The sequence below is a fragment of the Pongo abelii genome, chromosome 3, assembly GCF_028885655.2.
Source record: "Pongo abelii isolate AG06213 chromosome 3, NHGRI_mPonAbe1-v2.0_pri, whole genome shotgun sequence".
NCBI classification, from domain to species: Eukaryota; Metazoa; Chordata; class Mammalia; order Primates; family Hominidae; genus Pongo; species Pongo abelii.
In genome coordinates this window covers 127,245,550-127,268,616 of record NC_071988.2, presented here as the reverse complement: position 1 = coordinate 127,268,616, position 23,067 = coordinate 127,245,550, and the positions used below count along the sequence as shown (strand labels likewise).

The 23,067-nt window shown below is 36.6% G+C and overlaps 1 protein-coding gene across 2 annotated transcripts in view; it reads right to left on the bottom strand.

Moving 5' to 3' along the window:
* Window positions 1-23,067, bottom strand: part of ARHGEF38 (Rho guanine nucleotide exchange factor 38) — a 158,141-nt gene that overhangs the window by 57,619 nt on the left and 77,455 nt on the right. For both annotated transcript variants that reach the window (XM_063723557.1, XM_024246164.2), the window contains exon 3: window positions 10,092-10,215. In XM_063723557.1, the coding sequence (XP_063579627.1) occupies window positions 10,092-10,215 (124 nt within the window). The remainder of the gene's footprint in view (window positions 1-10,091; window positions 10,216-23,067) is intronic.

The window sequence follows — 23,067 nt, the reverse complement described above, 5'->3', positions numbered from 1 at the left end:
AAAGTTTTTGCTGGCTGGATCAGGAAAAGGTACAATAACTTTTTTTAATGTAAGGTTGATAACACTGAGGAAAACCCTGTCTTAGACCAATCCATGATTTTCCGTTTATCTCATGTTAGTAAATACCTCTCTTGAGAAAGCTTGCCTCTGCTGTAGCTAGTTGCTCTATATTACCTAGCAATCTCTGGAAATGACATTGACTTTTGAAAGTGACATTTGGCAATGACATTGACCACAGACAGACTCAGTGACGACAGTAACAACAATCACCTCCTGGACCCTCTGTGTGCCAGCCAATGCACTGCACACTTACTATTATCTCTAATTTCATCCATTCAGTAAATAGTTATTAAAGACACTGTTCTGGGTGCTGGTGACACAACAGTCATAAAACAGACAAGAATTCCTTCCCTCATGGAGCGTACATTCTGGAGGGGTTATGCCCAATGTTTGATATTTTCCTGCCATGGAAGTCTTGTTATCCCCATTGAAAAGATGAATAAATGCATGTGGAATCCATTGCTGTTTACTTATCTGTTCTTCCTTCTTCCAAAGGCATAGAATTTGGACTGGTAACACACCCAGTTAAAAATATTGACCTTTCCCCAAATCTCTGGTATTTAGATGGCCAAGTGTGTGTGCAAAGTTGTGTTTGTGTGTGTATGTATGTGAAATGAAATCACACGTGTGCAAAATAGAATGAGATATATGTAGAAGTCACTGGGAAAATGGTTATATTCCCCCAAAATGAAAAAAGCCTTCTGAAGAGGTGATTTTGCTTCATTGTCTTTAGGAAGTGATGCCTGGAAATGGAGTAGCCATCTAAGGGATGATATCAAAAGCCACATGCTGAGCATTGTGAAGGGAAGAGCTTGAAGGAACAGCAAGCAGTTGCACTAGTCCTGGACTCGTGAGTTACGGATTTCTTGTGACGTGAGAAAAATAAACCCCTTTTTGGTCAAACCCTGTTGGCCAGCTTTCTATTACAGGCAGGCAAACGCAATCCTCACTGGCTCAAGTGACTTGCTCACAGCCATCAAACTAGTGATGACAGCCAGGATTAAGACTTGGATCTGTTTCACTTCAAAGGCCATGCTCTTTCCAGGCTATTGGGCACCTTCAAGGTTTGTTACTCTTTCTATGTACTTCTCATTTTAGCTTCCTGGAGGCTGGGAAAGTGTTCAGGAACTCACAGACTCTTACATTCCTTCCTGGGATTTAGAAATGTATTTCTATGTGTATCCTGTGCAATATGTGACTTTTCGCAGGTCCATTCAAATCTGACCTCAACTCTCCAATACTCCTCCTGGCACAGCTAAGCCACTGACTTCCACTGGCAGGCTCCATCAGCATAGCATCCTAGAACTTACCATTCTCCTCAGAAATCAGAACTGTAAGACTTTTTACTAAGCCACCTTTATTTTATTTTTATTGTAAGAAATAAGTCCTGGCAGCACTGGGACCCATATTCACCCCGCTCAGGAGACTGGAAGTCCAACCCCCATATTACAGCCTGGTACCTGCTTCCTGCTGATTTTTTCTTTCTTGTGAGGATTGGTGTATCCTTGATCCTGAAAACACCATTTCCCCATTGTCATTTTCTCCAAAGTGGACAGCTTTCCTATTACTTCTAACATTTGCATTCTGATCTTTCAACTGTTGCATCTGGGTGTCCCCCAAACCTCCGCACTGACCTCATACATTCAAGTATGCAGGTCTAGGACCCTCCCAACCTGTCCCAGTTGGCCAAAATTAACCAGGTCAAGCCTATCTGTGTCCTGAGTAAAACATGCACACACTTACACACAATAATAATACTGAAAAAGTCATTTAAGTGAGCTCCGATGTAGTATCTCCCACAGAGCATTATGATATGAATTGTCAGCAACTAGTACTCTTCTCACAAACTCACTGCTAAAGGCACAGATTCCTACTTCAGGGACCTACAAGAAACATTGCTTTAGGAAAACAAAGCACTGCTATAGAACAACAGTGCATCACATACTACATCTTCAAAGAACAGAAAGCTCTAAATTATTTCTCTCCAAGGATAGAGTCACTCTCAGGAAAATGCATACAAGAAATTACAATTCCTTTATCAAAAGCTTCTTTCAGTCTGATTCTCAGCACGCTATGCATGAGGTAAGCAAGTAAAGTAGACTCAAGCATGTTCATGACAGTCTTGTTTTAATACTTTGAAACATTATAATATGCAAACACATATAAGAGGACAATTGCTGTTGGGTTATTTATTGCTATGTAACAAACCATCCCAAAGCTTAGTATCTTGAAACAACAGCCATTTTTATTTTCTGTCACAATTTTGTAGATTGACTGGGCTCAACTATGTGGTTCTTTTGCTACACTTGACATCCACTCTGGCTGAGTCATTCAAGGGCTTATCTGGGTTTTAATGTCCGAGATGACTAATTTCACAAATCTAGTGCCTTGGCAGGAACAGCTGGGAGGCTGGCCTCTGCTGGGATTCTGGGATAGCTGTGCCACTTTCTCACTCTACATAGTCTCATCTGCTGTCTCTCTCCATGATACTTCCAGTAAGGTATCCCAACTTTTTAAATGGCAGTCTTCCAAAATTATGAAAGTAGAAATTGTCAGGCTTTCCTAAGGCTTGGGCCCAGTTACTGATACAGTGTCATTTTCACTACATTGTAATAGTGAATCAGAGGGCCAGTTCAGAGTCAATATGACACTAGACTATATAACAATGTGAACTAGGAGGCATGGTCCATTGAGGGCCATCTTTGGACACTAATTACTGCCATTGCTGTTCACTCTACCAAATGGGAAAATGACACTTGATATGTTAAATCTCCCTTCACAGAAAAAAGTATGTCACCATATTAGACCCATCAATCGTCAAGATGCATAGATATTGGGAGCATCTAGAAATCACACACATCCAGCAAATCTGATTTGTTTGAAAAACATGATCAGGACCTCTGAGAAAAAGTCACATTTTATTCACTTGTTACATACAGAAAAAATCAGGCTTTTAAAATAGATGTGTAAATCTAATATTCTTGGGATAATAATTTATAACATCATCTATTGGATATTAATTAGTGATAGGCGCTGGGCTATCATTCTGTACACATAATTTTGTCAAATCTTCATAAAAACCATATGGGATAGGTATTATTGCCTCCAGTTTCCAGATGAGAAACTGAAGTTCAATTAGGTTTCGTAACTTGCCTAAGATCACACATCTAGCAACAGGACAAGCCGAGATGTAACCCAAGTCAACCTGATATTAAAACCCATGTGTTCTTAAACTCTACACTGCTATCTAAGTGGAAACAAGAGCCACATTTCATACTCCCATCTATAAAGATTGAAAACCCATTTCCTATCTAGACACTGTGCTTAAGTGAAGATTTTAAAATCCACTTTGTATCTTGGCATGACAGTACAGACAACTTCCTCAGAGCTCTCAGATCTGCAAGCATATGCGCCTGTGTATAAACTTAAACCTTATCCAAACTCCAGTGTTACTATTGAGTAAAATTTTCTTCCTAGTTTATCTAGGTATCAGGAAAATTCTCCCTTCGGCACCACAGCTGTGAATCACAAACTCTTATTTGTGCCATCTAAGGACAAAGAAATGGAACACCTGTGCTTTTCATTTATGATAACATAATTTTGGAAACATCTCACCAACAATCGGTTTATCTTATGGAATGTAAGTGCTTTGGTAAAAGGTTTAGTAATGGAAATTGCCAGTGAACTCGTGTTGGTGTGTCTACAACGTTCGGCTCAGAGAGGCCTTCTCTGCACTATGCTCCAGTCACATAGGGCTGCTGCTATCCTTTTTCAGAATTTCCTGTATTCTTGCTTTGAGGCCTTTACCCTATTTCTCATAGAAAGCCTTTTGCACCCAATCTCCACCTTTCTAAATCTTTCAAGTGCAAGCTCAAAAACCACTTCCAAATCAAGTTTTCCCTCACCATATGAGTTGAAATAAGTTAATCTCTCACCTGTTAATCTGTATTAGTTAGCAATTACCACAGGAAAAAAAAAAGCATCACTCCAAAAGTTAAAAGCTTAAGACAATAACTGTTCGTTTGCTCACAATTGTATGGGTCAACAATTGGGCAGCATTTAACTGGCATTGATGGGGTTTACATCTATGTTTCCCGTCAGTTGGTGGACTGGCTAGTGGCCAGCTGGCCAGCTGACAAGGACCTTACTCTCAAGCCTGAGGCCTTGGCTGTGTTGCTTGGAATGGCTGGGCAGTTTGGGCCTCTCCCTTCACAAGCAGAAAGCAGAACTGATAATGCTGTTGTAGAACATCGTTTTGCCTCATTTCATTGATCAAAGCAAGTCGCAAGGCCAACCCAGATACAAAGGATAAGGATATTAAAATGAGACTCTAACTGATTCTTTTTCAAATATGGCCTCATTGTCTTAATTTTTTAAATAAAATTTTCTGTAATTTTCCTCAAAGTTGGAATTCTATGATTAGTGAATCTGAAAGTATGAAAATCTTCAATTGAGTTTTCTCTGTAAATCATGGTTTTCAATTTTTTATTTTGAACGAATTTTTGATTTACAGAAAATTTGAAAAAAATAGTGCAGATAGTTTTCAAATACTCTTTACCCAGCTTCACCAATATTAACATCTTACATATCAAAATACGATTGTCAGAGAAGGAAAATTAACTCTAGATCTCTAGATAAAGGTGGCCCCTGCTAGGTTTCTCAATGTAAAGTTACCATCTTTCCCTTTGAGGTTAATAATTACTTGGGGAGAAAGTTTGAGACTATGAAAAGTATGTTTCTCCTCTAACTTTCACCCACTAAACATAGCATCAATCAGTAGATTTTGTTTGCAATAGTTGACTGTGGTGTTTATGTAATGTGAATGTGATTTTCCATTTTCTGCTTTTTTCTTTTTTTTTGAGATGGAGTCTCGCTCTGTCACCCAGGCTGGAGTGCAGTGGCATGATCTTGGCTCACTGTAACCTCCACCTCCTGGGTTCAAGCAATTCTCCTGCCTCAACCTCCTGAGTAGCTGGGACTACAGGTGCGTGCCACGACGCCCGGCTAGTTTTTGTATTTTTAGTAGAGTAGGGTTTCACCATGTTGGTCAGGCTGGTCTCGAACTCCTGACCTCGTGATCCACCCGCATCAGCCTCCCAAAGTGCTGGGATTACAGGCGTGAGCCACTGTGCCCAGCCATTCTTCTTTCTCTCTATATTAATTAAAATCTGTAATGAACAGCTGTCCTTTCTCCACATTTATTTATATCAGCAAGAACTCATTGATATTTCTGCAGGTTATAATTCAATATCAGCATATTTATTTTACTACTGAAATTTGTAAACCATAGTATTTAAAATTGAGAAAATACTTTATAAGCAAGGAAATATCTATTGAGCTCAGAGGAAATTATGGTAAATAGAAGCTTTTAAAATTCTCATTATCTATACATATTAAAACAAGTAAATATTTGAGCTGAAATATTTTCATAGGCATTATCTTTTTGCTTCCATTTGAACTGCTTTCTTTCATTCTCTCTCTCTCTTTTTTTTTCTTTTTTTTTTCAAAATAAAACTCACCAAGTAAGTTGTTTCTATTTGTAATTTTGGAATATTTTCCCAAATGTAGATTGTGAAATCTGGTACAGAATATTACTTTATCCTACTAAAGAGGAGCTCCATCAAAGGCTTCTCTTCATAAGTCAGATTTTCCAAAGTATGATTATGGACTTTCAAAGTTAAATATTTTATACATGAGCTCTCATTGCTTTTTTTTTTTTTTAACTTACTCCTTGTTTTCATAGGGATACATTTCAATGTCTTCCTATTTGCAATTTTGTTTTTAATGATTATTTGTAAAGATTAAAAATTGAAGTTCTTTTCTCCATTTCTTGAATACCTTAACTAAAGACTTCCAACTGATTTTTAACAAAATGCAATTCAATTTCAGAGGCCTTGTTTACAAAATTAGTCCAATGCCATGTTAGGACACTCTGGTTGATTTGTAAAGTGGTGCTTCAAAGAATCAAACATTTCCAAAGACTGATTAATGACCAGCAGGAAAGAGAGTATATAGTTTCATACATAAGATTATTTTTAATTCAGTATCAGCTTTGTTATTCAGATATTGTTATTCACTCTAATTTTGTGTATATAAAAATAAATGCAAATTTTCACTACAGTTTTTACTTCAATTAATAAATTCCACAACTTCATCATATTACACCAATCATTTTCAAGTACACGTCTGCTCTATAGATTTTTATTTTAATAAAATCATTGTTTTACTGTGATGCTGTGCTCCACTAATATTTGTATTCATGTTATCATTTGCAGTCACAATGTTTAATTTTTAAGTTAAAGTGACAGTAGCGTCTATAATAAGGTCAGAAAATTCACCATTGACATGATAAACTTCTAAAAGCTTTTCTTTGGTTCTGTGAATTGGATTTTTAAAATTTTAACTGCTATTGGAACTATTATTCGATTCATCTGCTCACACTGATATAAAACTGTCATCATTTAACTGTTTGCAGTACTCTTTTGCTAATTGTGTCAACTCATTAGTAACCATTGTTTTATATTTCTCATAGGCCTAAGGAAACTCAGAATTAAAAATGAATGTAATTAATTTAGGAAAACTGTTGTCTGACCTAAATGAAAAGTCATGCTGCATGGAGTGAAATGTAAACACACCTTAAGCAGCTGCATGCATTTAATCACTTGCTTAGAGCACAGTCTTTTAAAAACAATGACTAAACTTTGACATTGCTGCTGACATTGCTGCTGCTTCAGCAGATTTCTATCTTCTGATTGTCAATGGTCAATGATAGCATTGAGGACCCTTTGATGGATGGTATTTTGTGTGTTACGGGCTCAGCAACTTTCTTGAGAAAAAGAAAATCAAAATTTTTCTAAAACATTGATATGGTTTGGCTCTGTGTCCTCTCGCCAAATCTCATCTTGAATTGTAATCCTCATGTGATGGGGGAGGGGCCTGGTGGGAGGTGATTAAATCATGGAGGTGGGCTTTCCCCTTGCTGTTCTTGTGATAGTGAGTGAGTTCTCATGAGATGTGGTTGTTTGAAAGTGCATGGCACTTCCCCCTTAGCGCGCGCTCTCTCTCTCTCTCCTGCCACAATGTGGAGAAGGTCCTTGCTTCCCCTTTGTCTTCTGCCATGATTGTAAGTTTCCTGAGGCCTCCCAGGCTTGCTTCCTGTTAAGCCTGAAGAACTGTGAGTCAATTAAACCTCTTTTCTTCATGAATTACCCAGTCTCAGGTAGTTCTTTATAGCAGTGTGAAAACGGACTAATACAAACATGAATATATTAAATTCTTGCTTCTGAAAAGGTTTATTTCAGAATGAAACATAACCAAAAAATTTGTAAAAGAGCTGTCAATTTATAACATGCAATAGGTAACCAAATTACCATAGCAAGAGCCTCTAGACACTCTGTAGCATGATTTCTCAGGCCCTAATTTCCATACATATTTTATTTACATCTATTCTGTAATAACGTGTCCCATTAACCCCATTGACTGGCATCCCGATGGCTTCATGCCTCTCATAGGTCATGACATGGGCCACCCAGTGTGGGTCATGACACAACTAGCTGCTACACCCAGTAGATGGCAGGGTCTGCAGCATCCAACACATCCACATCCACCAGAACGGAAAGGAGTTAGCAGTTTCTAGCTGTTCATATCCAAATAGCATCATTCAATCAGCCACTTCCCTGCATGTGGCAATTCAAAGAAAGATATAACTTTCCTTGAGACTAGAAAAGGTTGACATAGGAGAGATGGACTATGTTTCAGAGTTTACCATGTGTTACAGTGAGAACCGTTAACTGCACATGCCTCTTACGCTCTACTAAAAGAGATTGTGTCAGAAGTTGAAGTATGATGTAAAGGTCTTATAAAACCTCTTCTGATGCAACTAATAATAATAATAATTTTTAAAAAGGAAAAGTCCATGACAAATGCTAAACTGGACTGAATGCTTACATAATACACTAAAATCAGAATGCTCTAGACAAACCACAATACATGGTCACCTTAAATCTGGAATTGTTTTTGACTTCAGCACATGAATCAACAACTTGTTTATGCTTTCTTCTACATTTCCCTTGAAATGACCCAATTTTTTAAAATTTTCACTGTATCTCCTTTAGCCTCAATGCTTATTACCACATGCCCATATTACTTATGGCAACCTATTTACTAGTCTAGGACTCAGTTCCTCCTCTGCATTCTGTTCAGACCTACCATATTTTTCTCTCTCCAGAAACTTTTGTGTCTCATCACACCCTTGTCAGAAATCTTTTAATGGCTCTTTATTACCTGTACGGTAAATTCCAAACTTCATTTCCAAGTGCTGCCAGTCCCTACTCTGCACTTTCAGGTTCATTTCTCATTTCTTGCTTACATCAGTCTTTCACTCCAGCTTGATCACTCTTCATTTCCTAGACACGCTTGGCAATTGGCATTTGTTTCATACTTGTTTTTCTTGCTGTCATTTCCATTTGGAATCTTCTCCTCAACATGGACCCTATTGTTGAAATAGAACCTATACTTTAAGCCCAAGTAACATCTTCAAGAATCCTTGGAGTCTCCATCTAGAAATGTTCTCTTTGTCCTCCAAGGTTTGCAGTAGTGTAGAAACTGCTTTGATGGTGTATTATACCCACACCTTCAATTCAAGGAGCTGTTTGATTGAATGTTTTTGAAAGACAGAAATGAGCCCTTTCAACTTTTGATACCAAGAAATGTCGTACAGTACCGAATCTTGTGAATATGCTGCTACTTCATAACTAGTTTTTGATTGAATTAATAAATGAATGGCCAGTGAATTCACACTAATGAATTAGTGTGGTAATGAGTAGAGTTCTTCTTTTAGGAAATATTTTTACAATTTGTTGGGGACATTTTATCACAAAGAACAATTGAATTTAAACCTATCTGTGGAAGAAATCTTTCTGAGTGGGTTGGCCTTATTGCCCAGTCATTTCTTTCACCATATTTCATCTCTTTGATCAGCTTTGCTCATGAAACTTTGGTTCTCTATAAATATTAAACAAGACCAGTTTCATGACATTTTTATAACTCTAACAAATAAAAGGTAACAAAGACATAATCAGTAAAGACATAAGGTGTTTGTGTGTAGTCTTTGTGTGTAGTCTTTGTGTGTGTATCTCAAAGTAAAGATCTACATCAAACAAGTGGTTACTTGTGGAGAAGGCAGTGGCATTGGAGGGATATATGAAAGGAAATTTTACCGTTACTCTATGTGCTCCTGAATTGTTTTAGTATTTTTGTAATGAAGAGTTATTGTATATTAAGTGTGAAATAGAGAAACGATAATTTTAAAAACTCTTAGCCTACATGGCACTTTGTATGATGTCTTGAAGTGCAAACTGCCTTTAAGGAGTTCATAGCACATATTCCTTTGGAAATTCCCAAGAAATGGAGAGCATAAAAATTTGGCTCGATACTTTTCAAATTGTATTTTCTGTTGTTATTTTTGAAAATCCTACCAGAGTAAGAAAATATATCTGATTGAGAGTAAAAACATATTTGGAAGGTAAATAATATAGAAAAAAAGAGAGCATGAAAAAAGTAGAACTTGTATAAATTTTTAATAACTTACATTCCTTTAATAGTTTTACATTCCTTATGTAAGAAGTTTATAATCTAAAAAAATTGATTGATGGGCATAAGATCTAAAAAACATTGTAATGAAAAATCAGTAAAGCTATTAGAATATTTAAATAATTAATTCTTTAAGGATCAAGTAAATGTTAGCCATTAAAAAAATTACAGAACATCTGGAAAGCAAAGAGATTGAAAGATTGGAAATTAAAAAGCAAATGGTGTGTTTTGTGCTACTGAGGGACTTCAGCAAATGGATATAAACCCATTTGAAAATAAATACAGAGTCTGTATAATTACAATGAGCCCAAAGATGGGTTTAGCATTTATATATCTCCTGGGAAGCATGGTGAGTCAGGAACAAAAAACCAAAGCAAAGGGAGGTTATTACAAAATTATTTCCTGTTGTATTGTAGAACTCGAGAAGAGAATAAACATACCAATTACTTGCATGGCCGGTTCCACGTCTGTTGTGGCCTCTTCCAACAATGACAGCAGCTTGGCTGATATCTGATGCACCGACTCAATGTTGCTAAACAAGCTATCCACATCCAGCCTATCAATCTGAAGAAACAAAAAACATTGAGCTGATGGAGAAGTACTGTATTTAGGATGTTTTCTCCTGCTAAACAGTAAGCATTTTAAATGCGAGCCCATGCTGTCTCCATTAACCATTTCTGTTAACATTCTTATTTAGGAATTCTAGAGTGCAGTTTGTTTTGTTTTGTTTTGTTTTTCCAAGAAATTGGGATGATGCATCTGTTACTTCTTTCAAAAAAATTTTGAATATGTTTTGTGTTGAACATACATCTATATAGTCCTACAAGAACCAGAATGGGAAGATTTGGTCCTAATTAGTATTAACTGCCCTCTATGAGGATATGTACTAGTGTGTAAGGATTTAGAATATTTTACTGCTTATACAGCAGAAGTCAGACCTTACCCGAGGCAAGTAACTATTTTCAAAGCTGTTTTTTAAACCACAGATGTTTGAAAAGTGATGAAAAGTAGATGTGCTGGGTTGCTTTTTCCTTTTTTTTTCTTGATATAAATGTAAATGGAAATCATTAAATATATTCTACTAATTAAGGATTCATTATATTTTGTTATTTCATGCACACCCTTAACAACCAGTGTAATTATTCTTAGATCTTATAGCAAGTGTTTATAATAATTTATGTATTCATTTATCCATCCTTTCATCAAATAATTTCTGAGAAGCTTCTATGTACCAAGAATTACAAAAGAAGCCAGACTGTGTCATAGGTAGTGATTGGTTAGTAGAGGGATGGACAACTATCCTCAGCTATCTGAATATGGTGAGATATGTGCTCTGATTTGGATGAATCTTATTCAAAATAATTTCCTTTCGTTTAAGTTGGCTCTCCTTTCATAATCATATAGTGACTGGTCAGGCCACAGCTGTATTGGTGCAGGCTCTACTGGGCTACATCAGGGAACAGGAGTGGATGGATGCCTTTTACTCATGACTTACTGTGAATGAGGTCATAGGTGGATAATTAATTCATCAATAATCAATTCATGGAGGAGTAGCACAAGTGAAAAGCAGAGTTGCTGGCTTAAAACCAGCTCAGCAAAGTTGGGGATATGAAAGAGACAGAGAATCCAATTAAAGAAAATGTGCCAAGAAATTAGGGGAATTGGGAACAAGGGACATAAGAGGGAGACATGGAGGAATTCTGCAGACGAAGACCAACAACTACAGCTTTTTTCCATTACTTCAGACTCAGTTTCTTTAGGTGTGTGTGGGGCCTATTTAAGGAGGAAGGAAGAAAGCAACCTGCTCATCTTTTTATCCCGTCCCTTTTTGACACTCTCCCATCCACTGTTCTCCATATTGGACACCGATATTATTTTGGTAAGGATATTCTATCATTGAACGTGGAAACATGACTTCCCATTGCACCTTTTCAAAATGTGGTGACTATGTCAGTTATTTCTTATGCAATATGGTCTTGCTGTATACAAGTCTTTCAACCATCTTGGGAAATTTTTCACTTTCCCATCATTCATCCTGTCCTCAAGATAACTCACAGCCTCATTTGTAATCAAATTCATATGATTATATGCAGTGCTTTATTTCAATATAGGATTAGAGAACTTTTAAAAAACTAGTTTTATGTATTCCAAAATTGTCTATAATTCCATACTAATTATTACATTGTAATCACTATTAGTTCTTAGGGTCTTTAATCCAGTGTCACAAAATATTCCTTAATTGATCATTCACTTTAATAAGAGATGGCACATGTGGTTTTTTTGCTTGTAATCTAGAGAGGTTCAAGATTTGCAATTTCTATATTAGAAAGTATATTTAATATCACAGAAAATATTTAAAAGGCGTATAACAGTTATATGGATTTTTGTTAATTATTATTTAATAATAAATTATTATTAAGTAGTTAACATGACGTTGTCATTTAATAATACTTCATTATTATCAATGGCTCAAATGTAATATATCTCTGAGTGCCACTGATTTAACACATTACTTATCCTAAAGAATTGCCTTATGTGTTGGGTATTAATTAAATCCAAAAAGGTATAATAACTTTGAATAATGCAAGATGTCTTCCAAAAGTTGAGTATGAATCAAAGTTTTATAGATTGGTTTAGTTTGAACTTACTGATTGTATATTTCTTAAAATCATTTTTGAAATAAATCCTTCTAATATATAAAATTTCAGCCGCTAATTTACTTGCTTGATAAGATAAACTATCAGCATTAAATCATACAGTGTATCCCTGTTATTATTTCATTTTGCTGTGGAAACTTTATTCTGAGAAACTTGAAGTGTTGCATGTTTATTATTTCATACATGACTCCAACTTCTTTGTAAAGGATGAACCATCTTGAAGATACAGAAAATAATGCAGGATGAAGAGAGGAGCCATGCTCAAACTTATGCAAGAAGTTCAGGGGACAACTGGATTCAGAAATTGGCCTTTTTGTTCTATGCCTTCGTTCTTTACCAGGAAATATTAATAATAGAGTACTTTACTATCTCTGTTTAGATTTTTTGGTTTGTTCCTGAAATTTTCACCAATTTGTCACTCCTACAATTTATTTCCCAAGGTCAGTTTCCTGTATATCTGTTTAATTTAGATTATGAATCCATTTAGCAAGGATCTAATTCTACATTTTATCTGTAATCTTAGCTTGGTGCAACAAATACTAAATAACAAAAACATAGATTTTAATTCCACTTCTTCCTGAAGGACAGAAAGGATTAAAACATCAATTGGCTTGATTTCAAACGCCCATATCACCATGAGCCCATGGGGATTCTGTGAATCATAAAATTAATTCATATCCAATCATTGCTATGCCAAGGAAAAAACAAATGCCTGGTACACATAGGCTTTTAAAACTGATAGATGATTTTATGATTACTGATATAAATTCAAGGAAGCGTGTATTTATATTTATTAATCATTCACTGGAAACAGGTAATGCTCTAAAAGCTTAAGTTGAATTACATTTTAAATGGATTAAAATTTATTTTTTTTAAAAAGACAGTCTGAGTACACACTATTCTAAGTCAAGTCAACATATAATAATTCAGACTTACAAAACATAAAAATTAAAGGCCAATGTTTCTTTTTTAAAATTTTCTTCTTAAAAAAATGGGATACATGTGCAGAACATGCAGGTTTGTCACATAGGTATACATGTGCCATGGTGGTTTGCTGCACCTATTAACCCATCCTCTAAGTTCCCTCCTCTCCCCACCTACCCCCTAATCAGCCCTAGTGTGTGTTGTTCCCCTCTCTGTGTCCATGTGTTCTCATTGTTCAGCTCCCACTTATGAGTGAGAACACGCTGTATTTGGTTTTCTGTTTCTTTGTTAGTTTGCAGAGGATGATAGCTTCCAGCTTTATCTGTGTCTCTGCAAAGGACATGATCCAATTCATTTTTATGGCTGCATAGTATTCCATGGTGTATATGTACCACATTTTCTTTATCCAGTCTATCATGGATGGGCATTTGGGTTGGTTCTATGTCTTTGCTATTGTAAATAGTGCTGCAGTAAACATATGTGTGCATGTGTCTTTATAGTAGAATGATTAATATTCCTTTGGGTATACACCCAGTAATTGGATTGCTGGGTCAAATGGTATTTCTGGTTCTAGATTAATGGCCAGTGTTTCAATTGGCAATTTAATTTGTTGCTTTACAAAAGTACTTATCGCAAGATATATTTCAAATAGCCAGTTCCCATTACATTTAAGTAATTACTAGGTTTTAAAATCAGGTAATGTGATGCCTCCAGCGTTGTTCATTTTGCTTAAGGTTGCTTTGGCTCTTCAGGGTCTTGTGTGGTTGCATATAAATTTTAAGGTTGTCTTTCTATTTCTATGAAACAAGTCATTGAAATTTTAATAGGAATTGCATTTAGTCTATAGATTGCTTTAAGTAGAATGGATATTTTAACAATGTTAATTCTTCCAATCCATTAACACCAGATATCTTTCCATTTATCCATGTCTTCTTCAAATTCTTTTATCAATGTTAAGTAGTTTTCAGTGACTTCAAAATCTACTACAAAGCTGTAGCAATCAAAACAGCATGGTACCAGCATAATAACAGACACATACACCAATGGAACAGAATAGAGAGCCCAGAAATAAATCCACACTTTTACAGTTGATTGATTTTCAGCAAAGATGTCAAGAACACACAATGGGAAAGGACAGTCTTTTCAACGCATGGTTCTAGAAAAACTGGCTATCCACATGTAGAAAAATGAAACTAGACCCTTACCTCACACTAAATCAACTCAAAATGAACACTTAAATGTAAGACCTGAAGTTGTAAAGTTACTGGAAGAAAACACAGGCGAAAAGTTCCATGACATTGGTCTGTGCAATTATTTTTTGGATATGACCCCAAATCACAGGAAACAAAAGCAAAAATAGGCAAATCGTATTCCATCAAACTTAAAAGCTTTTGCACAGCAAAGAAAACAATAATCAGAGTTGAAAGACAACTTGTGAAATAAGAGAATACATTTGCAAACCACACATCCGATAAAGGGTGTTAATATGCAAAATATATAAGGAGCTCTACTCAGTAAGAAAACAAATAATCCCATTAAAACATGGGCAAAACTAATGCATACTAGGCTTAATACCTGAGAGATGAAATAATGTGTACAACAAACCCCCATGACACACGTTTACCTACATAACAAACCTGCACATCCTGCACATGTACCCATGAACTTAAAATAAAAATTAAAAAAAAAGAAAGAAAGAAGATACAGGGTGACTACAGTTAACAATAATTTATTGTTATGTTTCAAAATAGCTAGAAGAAAAGATTTGGAATGTCCCAACACAAACAAAATTATAAATGTTCTGAAACCATCCTTGAAAATAGATTTTAAAAAGAAATGATAAATGTTTGAGGGGATGAATATCCCAATTACTAAGATTTGATCATTACACATTGTATACTTGTATCAAAATATTACATGTACCCTGCATATATGTACAAGTGTTATGTATTGATCATTACACATTGTATACTTGTATCAAAATATTACATGTACCCTGCATATATGTACAAGTTTTATGTATTTATAAAAATTAAAAATAAGTAAATAAAAATAAATTAAATTACAAAAATGGGCAAAGGATCTAAATAGACATTTCTCAAAAGAAGACATAAAAGTGGTCAATAGGTATTTAATGCTCAATATCACTATCATCAGACAAATGCAAATTAAAATCACAATGAGATATGACCACATACTTGTTAGAATGACTACTATTAAAAAGAACGAAAACAAGTATTGGTGAGGATGTGGAGAATAGTGAACTCTTGCACACTGTTGCTAGGAATGTAAATTAGTACAGCCATTATGGAAAATAGTATGGAGGTTACTCAACAAATTAAAAAGGCTGCAGCTAAAAGATGGCTGTCTAGAAAGCGGGCCCTCATCAGACACTGAATCTGCTGGCATCTTGATCTGGGACTTCCCAGCTTCCAGAACTGTGAGAAATAAATTTCTGTTGCCTACGTTACCCAGTTTATGGCATTTTTTTTTAAATAGAAGCCTAACTGGACAAAAATAGTATGTAAGTTTCTATCTTTGGCAGTCATCTTTGTGGAGAACTTGTCTGTGAAAAAGTCACAAAGAGGAAAGCTAAACCTGGTGGCAAAGTCTTGTTAACCCTTGGATCCAGCCTTGCCTAAACAAGAAATACTTATTCCATAAGCCGACAAACTGTCTTTTTTATTTAAGCTAGTTTGAACTTTATTTCTGTTATCTATGACCCAAAGAAGATTAATACACTTTTAATTGTAGCCAAAATGTTACTTTCTCTAGGAAACATTTCCTATTTCTTGGTTAGAATTAACCTCTCTTTCTCCCTCACTTCCATGTCTCTTGCTTTGTATTACCCACTGCTTATATGGAAGCCCATTCTACTCTATTTATCAGAAATATTTATTAATTTATCTGTCTCTATGACAAAACTGTGAGTTCCTCTAAGACATTTGCCTTTATGAGTACTCTACTGTGTCTAACACGGTTCTGGGTATGTGCATAGTTACTAGTAAAAGTTTAAAAATTTGAACTGAATTGAATCTGTACAATGCACATGATCTATTTACTCTTGTAGGAGTCAAAAATAAATATTCTTTGTAATCAATTCACTAGGCTCTGAATAACAAGCATGCAAAGATCAAAAGTGGTTTAAAGGGAAAAAATTACCAATCTAGTTGTTCAAAACAATCACGTGGATATTTTATAATTTTTTCCTTAATTTTATCTGCAAAGGCACACTGGGGTGTTTAGTTTGGCCATTGGTATAACTGGCTAATTTGCTGTCAGAAGCCAACCTTCCTCTAATTTACACCTGGGACATGCCTGTTTATAGGCTTCTGTTTAATGAGCACTGGATGAATCGACCTAAACCCCATCACAGGGAGGAAAAACCAAACTTTCTTAGGTGTCCTGCAGACCGCCAACCACTAACATCTCTAAAAGTAACACTGTAAAGAAGTCTGGGAACAAACATTGTTTGAAAAAATAAATTAGGCTATTATTATAAAAGTAGTTCATGTCATTGTAGAAAATTAAGGATGAGTAGACAAAAGAAAGTAAAAGAAAGAAAATACGATCACCTGTAATTCTACCACACAGAAATAGCCACTGATAATGTTTTCAGATATGTTTTTCCAGATTATTTTTCTCTGTGTGTCTGTGTGTATGTACATCCATACAAAAAATTATATACTTCAAAAAGAGTTTGAATTTTTTTTACCTTAACAACATAACATGAACATCTTTTCATGTCAGTGATTTTCCTCAATTGCACCATTTCTAACATTTTGTGGAAATACTGTAATGTACTTAACCATTCATAAATTTTTGAAATCTAGATAGATCACCCTTTTCATTATTATAATCAGCTCTTAGCTAAAGTCTTATTCACACTCATGACTATCACTGAGCTAAAGTTATTAATTTTTTAAAGGATTTTAAAAAGTACTAACAAATAAACATTGTTTTTTTCTTCTGACAACCAAAGGATTTAAAATTGTCAGTTGGATATTGCTGTCCTGACCTCAATTTGGAACTATATTTTTGGGCTCCTAATTTGATGATCAAAATCACACAACTTAAAAATTCCATATATATGTGTATGACATATATATTTAATACAACAATTGTAGAAGAAGGGAGAAAATAAACAGCACTGCTTTCAAGGGCCACGATGATTGACACCAACCAAATCATCCTCTGGAAATTGTTTCTAGAAAAGTCTTCAGTGTTTGGATTTGGTGTAGTTTCGCAGTAAATCCAGGTTCAAATAGGGCCCCAATTCTGGGCTCTGAACTTATGTAGTAATTACATTAGAATTAATATAGGGCAAATTCTCCTTGGCCATCAACTGATTTGGTCTAATAGAACCTTGGTGCCATCTACTCCTTCTGTAGGACAGTTCCACACACAACATTTTGGTGAGGCCTGGATGCATCCTCTAAATTAGATTGATCCATTATTAATGCTGAAGCCATCAAAACCCAATGATATTCAGACTGCAGTAAGGTGGAAGTGGAAGAAAGCTGCCATGTGTTACAAAATATTTGAGAAGTGGAGACTCACTGGGGACATTCTGAGAGGATAAAGTAGGTTTTGTTTTATTTTTTAGTGAGGAAGTTGAGAAGAGGAGTGCTTGTCAGACAGAAATTGCAGCAAGTGGAGAAAAAGGATGTTGGCAGAAAGCCCCAGCAACCACTGGGCTAGGATAATTAACTCATTACTATGGCATTTACTGAGACTGTTGGCTTCTAGATTACAAAGCTTTTCAGGGTAAACTAGCCATTATTTCATCAGGCTTCTCAAAAGTGCTGATTTGTATGTGTGAAATTTCCTGCTGTGAAACTGGATTTGAAACTGGCTAATTGAGTCAAACTATGAGTTGAGTCAATATCACAGCTATACAGCAAGTCTTTTAACTAATCTTGCAGATAAATGCCTAAGTTACCTGATAACTGCCAGAAAACATTCCAGGCCAGAAGATACTAATGCGGACGGACCTACATTAGCACAGAGATGTTAGTCCCTTTGCAGAAAGGAGAGTGGGAGCTCTGGAACAGAAACCTCAGCATGTGTGTGAGGAAGGGCAGAGGCAACAGTCAAAGCCAGAGAAAAAGGCTGGGTTCAAACTTGACAAGACCCTGAGTTAAGAAGTCCAACAGCCCTGGAACTTAAAATTAAAATTAAACTTAAAAAAAAGTCCAACAGAAAATTTGTTTTGACTAGTAATAGAAAAGCAAAGTTATTATATTGGTATCCTTGGGTAAAAGGTAAGTAGTTGACTAAAGGTATCTGCCATTGTTTCTCTTCTCTGCCTTGACACAGGGACAGGCAGAAAAGAAGTTACTCAGCAGAGGTTTGGGGTGGTCTTGCCTTCCTTTTCCTACTTTGAATTTTATATGAAATGTTCCAAAGACAAACAGTCCTGCTAAAAATAGGTCTTTTGAGCTGGAGGGCTAGTGTATTTTATAATCTTTTCAGAAATTCTTTAGAAAGCATAGACTAAACACTATGATTTATATTGTTGAAATATAGAGAAAGTAATCTGGAAACTCTTTGGAACAATCAGTGAGATTATAGGAAAAATTTATAATTTTTTAATGTATCCATGTCAGCCAAAAAATTATATTTAATAGCTTGTGGCTGGGCATGATGAATGGGGTAAACATTTTTTGCTTTGATCACTTTAGTACTCACTGTGTGAGGGTGTGTGTGAATGTGTGTACATGTGTGTTTATTTCTTCTCCCTGTACATACTCAAACTGAGAGCTTATAGCAATACTCATAACTTTTTCAACAAGCACCCATATCCTTTAGGCCTAATATCTGAAACAAATTACTGATATCAGGGATGACTTAGCATTAACACCCATTTTTTTCCTGATTTAATGACACAATTACAAAGTTCTAATCTTCAATAATACAACAAAAACCAGAACTCACTGAAAATAATTTGAAAAATGAGGAAATGCTTTTGCAAAAGAAAGGAAAAGAAAAATTTGCTAGAGACGATAAATGAAAAGAAAAAAGAAGGGTGAAACCAGAGGGCACAAAAAGATGTGGTGGGCAGATGTGTGACAGTAGCCTTGAGTAGTAACACAGGAATTAGGGACAAAACTGGTACAACATAGAACAAATATCCATGAAGTCCATTTGTGTTGTAAATTCTGGTGTTTCCAGGATTTAATCACTTGACCACTGTAATTCTCACATTTTTTCCCTTGGGTAATGTCACTTGATCATCACATCTAAGTTAAGCATTACTGTTTAAATTTCCAATGGTTTCCCTTCCCCACACACACGAAGTCAGTTCTTCTGGCATGGGGCTCTTCGTGGCCTTGTGTCTGCACCACTTTTCTCCTTTGCCTCCTGCAGCATGGCACTCCAGGAGCTGTTTGATTTCATGGCACATACTATACTAGTCCATATCATGTTTTCTTCCCCAGGATGTCTCCATGGAATCCCATGAAGATAGTAAACATACGAAAGAAGGTTAAAAAACAAACATCTCCTGCCTGAATTTCAATTGAGGCATCAATTTCTTAGCTATCAGATACCAAAGTGAGCGGGAGATGGTTTGCCATATGTGGAACTTGCAAAGGAAAGTTTAGTGAACTGTTTCAAAGTCATCTCTGTTGACCTCACACCTGAGAAACCTAAAGGAGCTGTGGCAGTAGGAAAGTGATGGCTATGTTGGGATGAATCTGTACTCCCATAAGTCTTGGGGGTCAGGGATGCTTGAATGCTTCCTGTGGGCCAGCTGTGGACCCTGTGAGGTGGGGAAGCTAGTATAAACATATCTATGACTCTGCCTGCAAGGCTGAAGGGCAGAATATGAAGGCACACTCTGGATGCCTCGGGGCTCAGGAAAGAGTTGCAAATCACCGACTGGGACAGATGCAATTGGATCGAGTGGCTTTCAAGAGAGAATCTCCCCAACACCACCATCATGGGAATAGCCTGAAAAAGGCCAGGAAAGTACCTGTAAGAGTGCCACATTATTATATCTAGAAAATCCAAAGAATGTAAAGCTAGTCTATGATGGTACAAGTTCAAGTACACCTTCCCCCTCCCTTACCTCTCCTCACCCATCCTCCCGAGGGTCAGGAGCTGGCTGGTGAGCAGGTGTCAAGGAGGAGCCACATTCCAGCTGTGTGACTTTGGATAAGTTACTTAGCCTCTTTGTTCCTTGGTTTCCTCATTAGTCAAGTAGGAACACTTAAACCTACTTCATAAGTTGCTGGGAGGATTATATTAACTAATATAAACAAGTTGTTTAAAATAATGCTTGGCTCCTAATAAGTACTCAATATATTGTAGCTATTATTGTTATTTTTAGAAAAACTGTGGAATGAATTTTGACCAAACTGCTAGCTGCTAAAGGCGGTTCCCAAACTAGATGAGTGCTTCAGATGTTCATTATCTGTGAAATGATGGGGCTGCCAGAGTCCTCATCTGGAGACAGGGCGGGATCTTTGCACTACTAAGTAGACTAATGCTCCCCACAGCATTAAGCTGCAGTACGAATCCCAAGAACCATAGACAATAAGGATAAGGAAGGGAGCAGGAGTGAGTGCTGATTTTAGGAAGCAGAGCCAGTTCTGGAAACATTTTTAAACTGCTAATAATTTCTCACTTGTCTCTTTTTTTTGAGCAACTACCTTTGTCAAAAATCCAAGGTGCCCAAACCAATGTTAAGTCACCTGAGTTCCAGAAGATTCTCAAAACTCAGCTGAGTTTGGATTTTGCTGGGTATGCCCAGGATGATGGAAACAAGTGTGAGCCCTGGAGTGGGGACAGGTCTTTGGGTGCACCATCTATTAGCTGTACCACTAAATTCTAGACTCTAGACCTTAGGGTCAATGCAGGCTCTGCCCTCTGTCATCCCTAACTCTGACCTTCATAGCTTAACCACACTATCTCCAACATTCAATTAGCCTTTTCTTAGTCACTTTGTAAAACTCTATCAGGCCCCAGTTTCTGCCTCTGAAAAAGCTTGCAAACTCATTTTTATTTCCTGTTTCCCCAAATCAGCTTACTAATAACTTCAGATTAGTCTTCCTAAAACATGTTTCATTGGGTTTACGACACAGTTTTAATTCGTCTGCTTTAAAACATTTGTTTCTTCCCAGTTGCCTACAGAAAAGACCTCAAATTCCTCAGTCTGACAGTTTGCCTGGACAAGACCCATCTCGTCTTACTCCAGTTATTTTTATTTTTATAAGAACCATCTGCTACTATCAAAAGGAATTAACTCATTTTTAAACTTACCCTATGTTAGCTCACCTACTCTTGCTTCTGTGGTTCTCCACTGCTGGGCTGCTCTCCTGACCCTGCCTCCGCCTAACCAATGTTTACTCACTGCAAATCCCATCCCTTCTCTAAGACTTCCTGGATCACTTACCCATCCTGAAGTTGTTCATCCACTTATTTTTTTTTCAATCTATAAATATTTACTGCTGCTCATGTATAAAGCACTGTATTAGGTGCTGGGGATATAGCAGTGAACAAATGAGACAAAATTCATGATTCATAAAGGAGAAAAGTAAACAAGATAAGTAAGGAAAATATATTGTATTAAATATAGGGTTAAATGTTATAGGGATAAAACAAAAACAGCAAAAGGAAGATAGGGAATTTTGGGGAGGCTGCAGCACTGGCAATGCCTTACTTATATCTCCTTGATTCTGAATATTCTTGGACATGTGAAGGGCCTTCTGGTGTAAGCATCTCTGATTTTCCATCTAAAGCCTTTCTCTGACTGCTGATGCCTGCTCTGCCTACACACAGACAAGGTTAGAAGTGCCAGGAATTAACACTCCCAGGAGGATCCCTTAGCCAGTGTCTGACAGGAATTGAGGAGGGTAAATACTCCTCCCATGGGACAATGTGTTCTGTACAGCCTCCTCAAGCTCCCAGTGGGAAATGAGCCCCGTTTGGCCACAGAGTTAATCCACTCATTAATGTACCCTATATTGTCTTCTTTCTCTGTCTCATTTCCCCGTTCCCTTACTGCTATTTCAGGGTATCATCTCCCAAATCAATACCATCTAAAATCCTTTTATCAGGCTCTGCTTCTGAGGAATCCAGTCTAAGATAGATTGAGGTGGTGAAGGAAGGATTTACTGAGTAAAGTCTTGAAGGACATGAAGGAGCAAGCTATGAAGTTATTTTGCGGAAGAGCATTCAAGGCAAAGAAAACAGCAAGAACAAAGAGCTTGAAACAGTAGTGCTCCTGGTTTGTTCAAGAAAGAGTGAAGAGGCCAGAAGGTAAAAATAGATGACATCAGTGAGAATGAGGGCCAGCCCCTGTAGGACCTTGTAGGTCATCATGAGTATATTAGGTTTTAATCAGAGTGAGAGGGGAAATCATTGGAGGGTTTTGAGTAGAAGAGTGACATAATTTGACAGATATTTTAAAAGGATCTCTCTGGCTGCTTGGTTGAAACAGGGTAGAGGAAGAGAGATGGGTCACAAGACAGTTGTAAAAATCCAGGGGGTTATTGATAGGTTCTTGAACCAGAGTAGAAGTAAGAGAGGAGATGAGACATGGTCTAATTCTGGATAAATTTTGAAGGCAGAACTAAAGAATTTGCTGATCGGCCTGATATGGGAATTAAGAGAAAGAAAAAGTTAAGGATGACTCCAGGGATTTTTGCCTGAGCAACTGGAAGGTAGAGCTGCCATTTTCTGAGATGAGATAGAATACAAGGGAGAATGTTTTAAAGAGGAAATTAGGAACTCAGTTTAGAACATGTTAAACTGGAGATGACTTGTAGATAATCAAGTAGAGATTTGAGTGGGGAATTGGAGAAACAAAGGAGGACTTCAGGGAAAATGT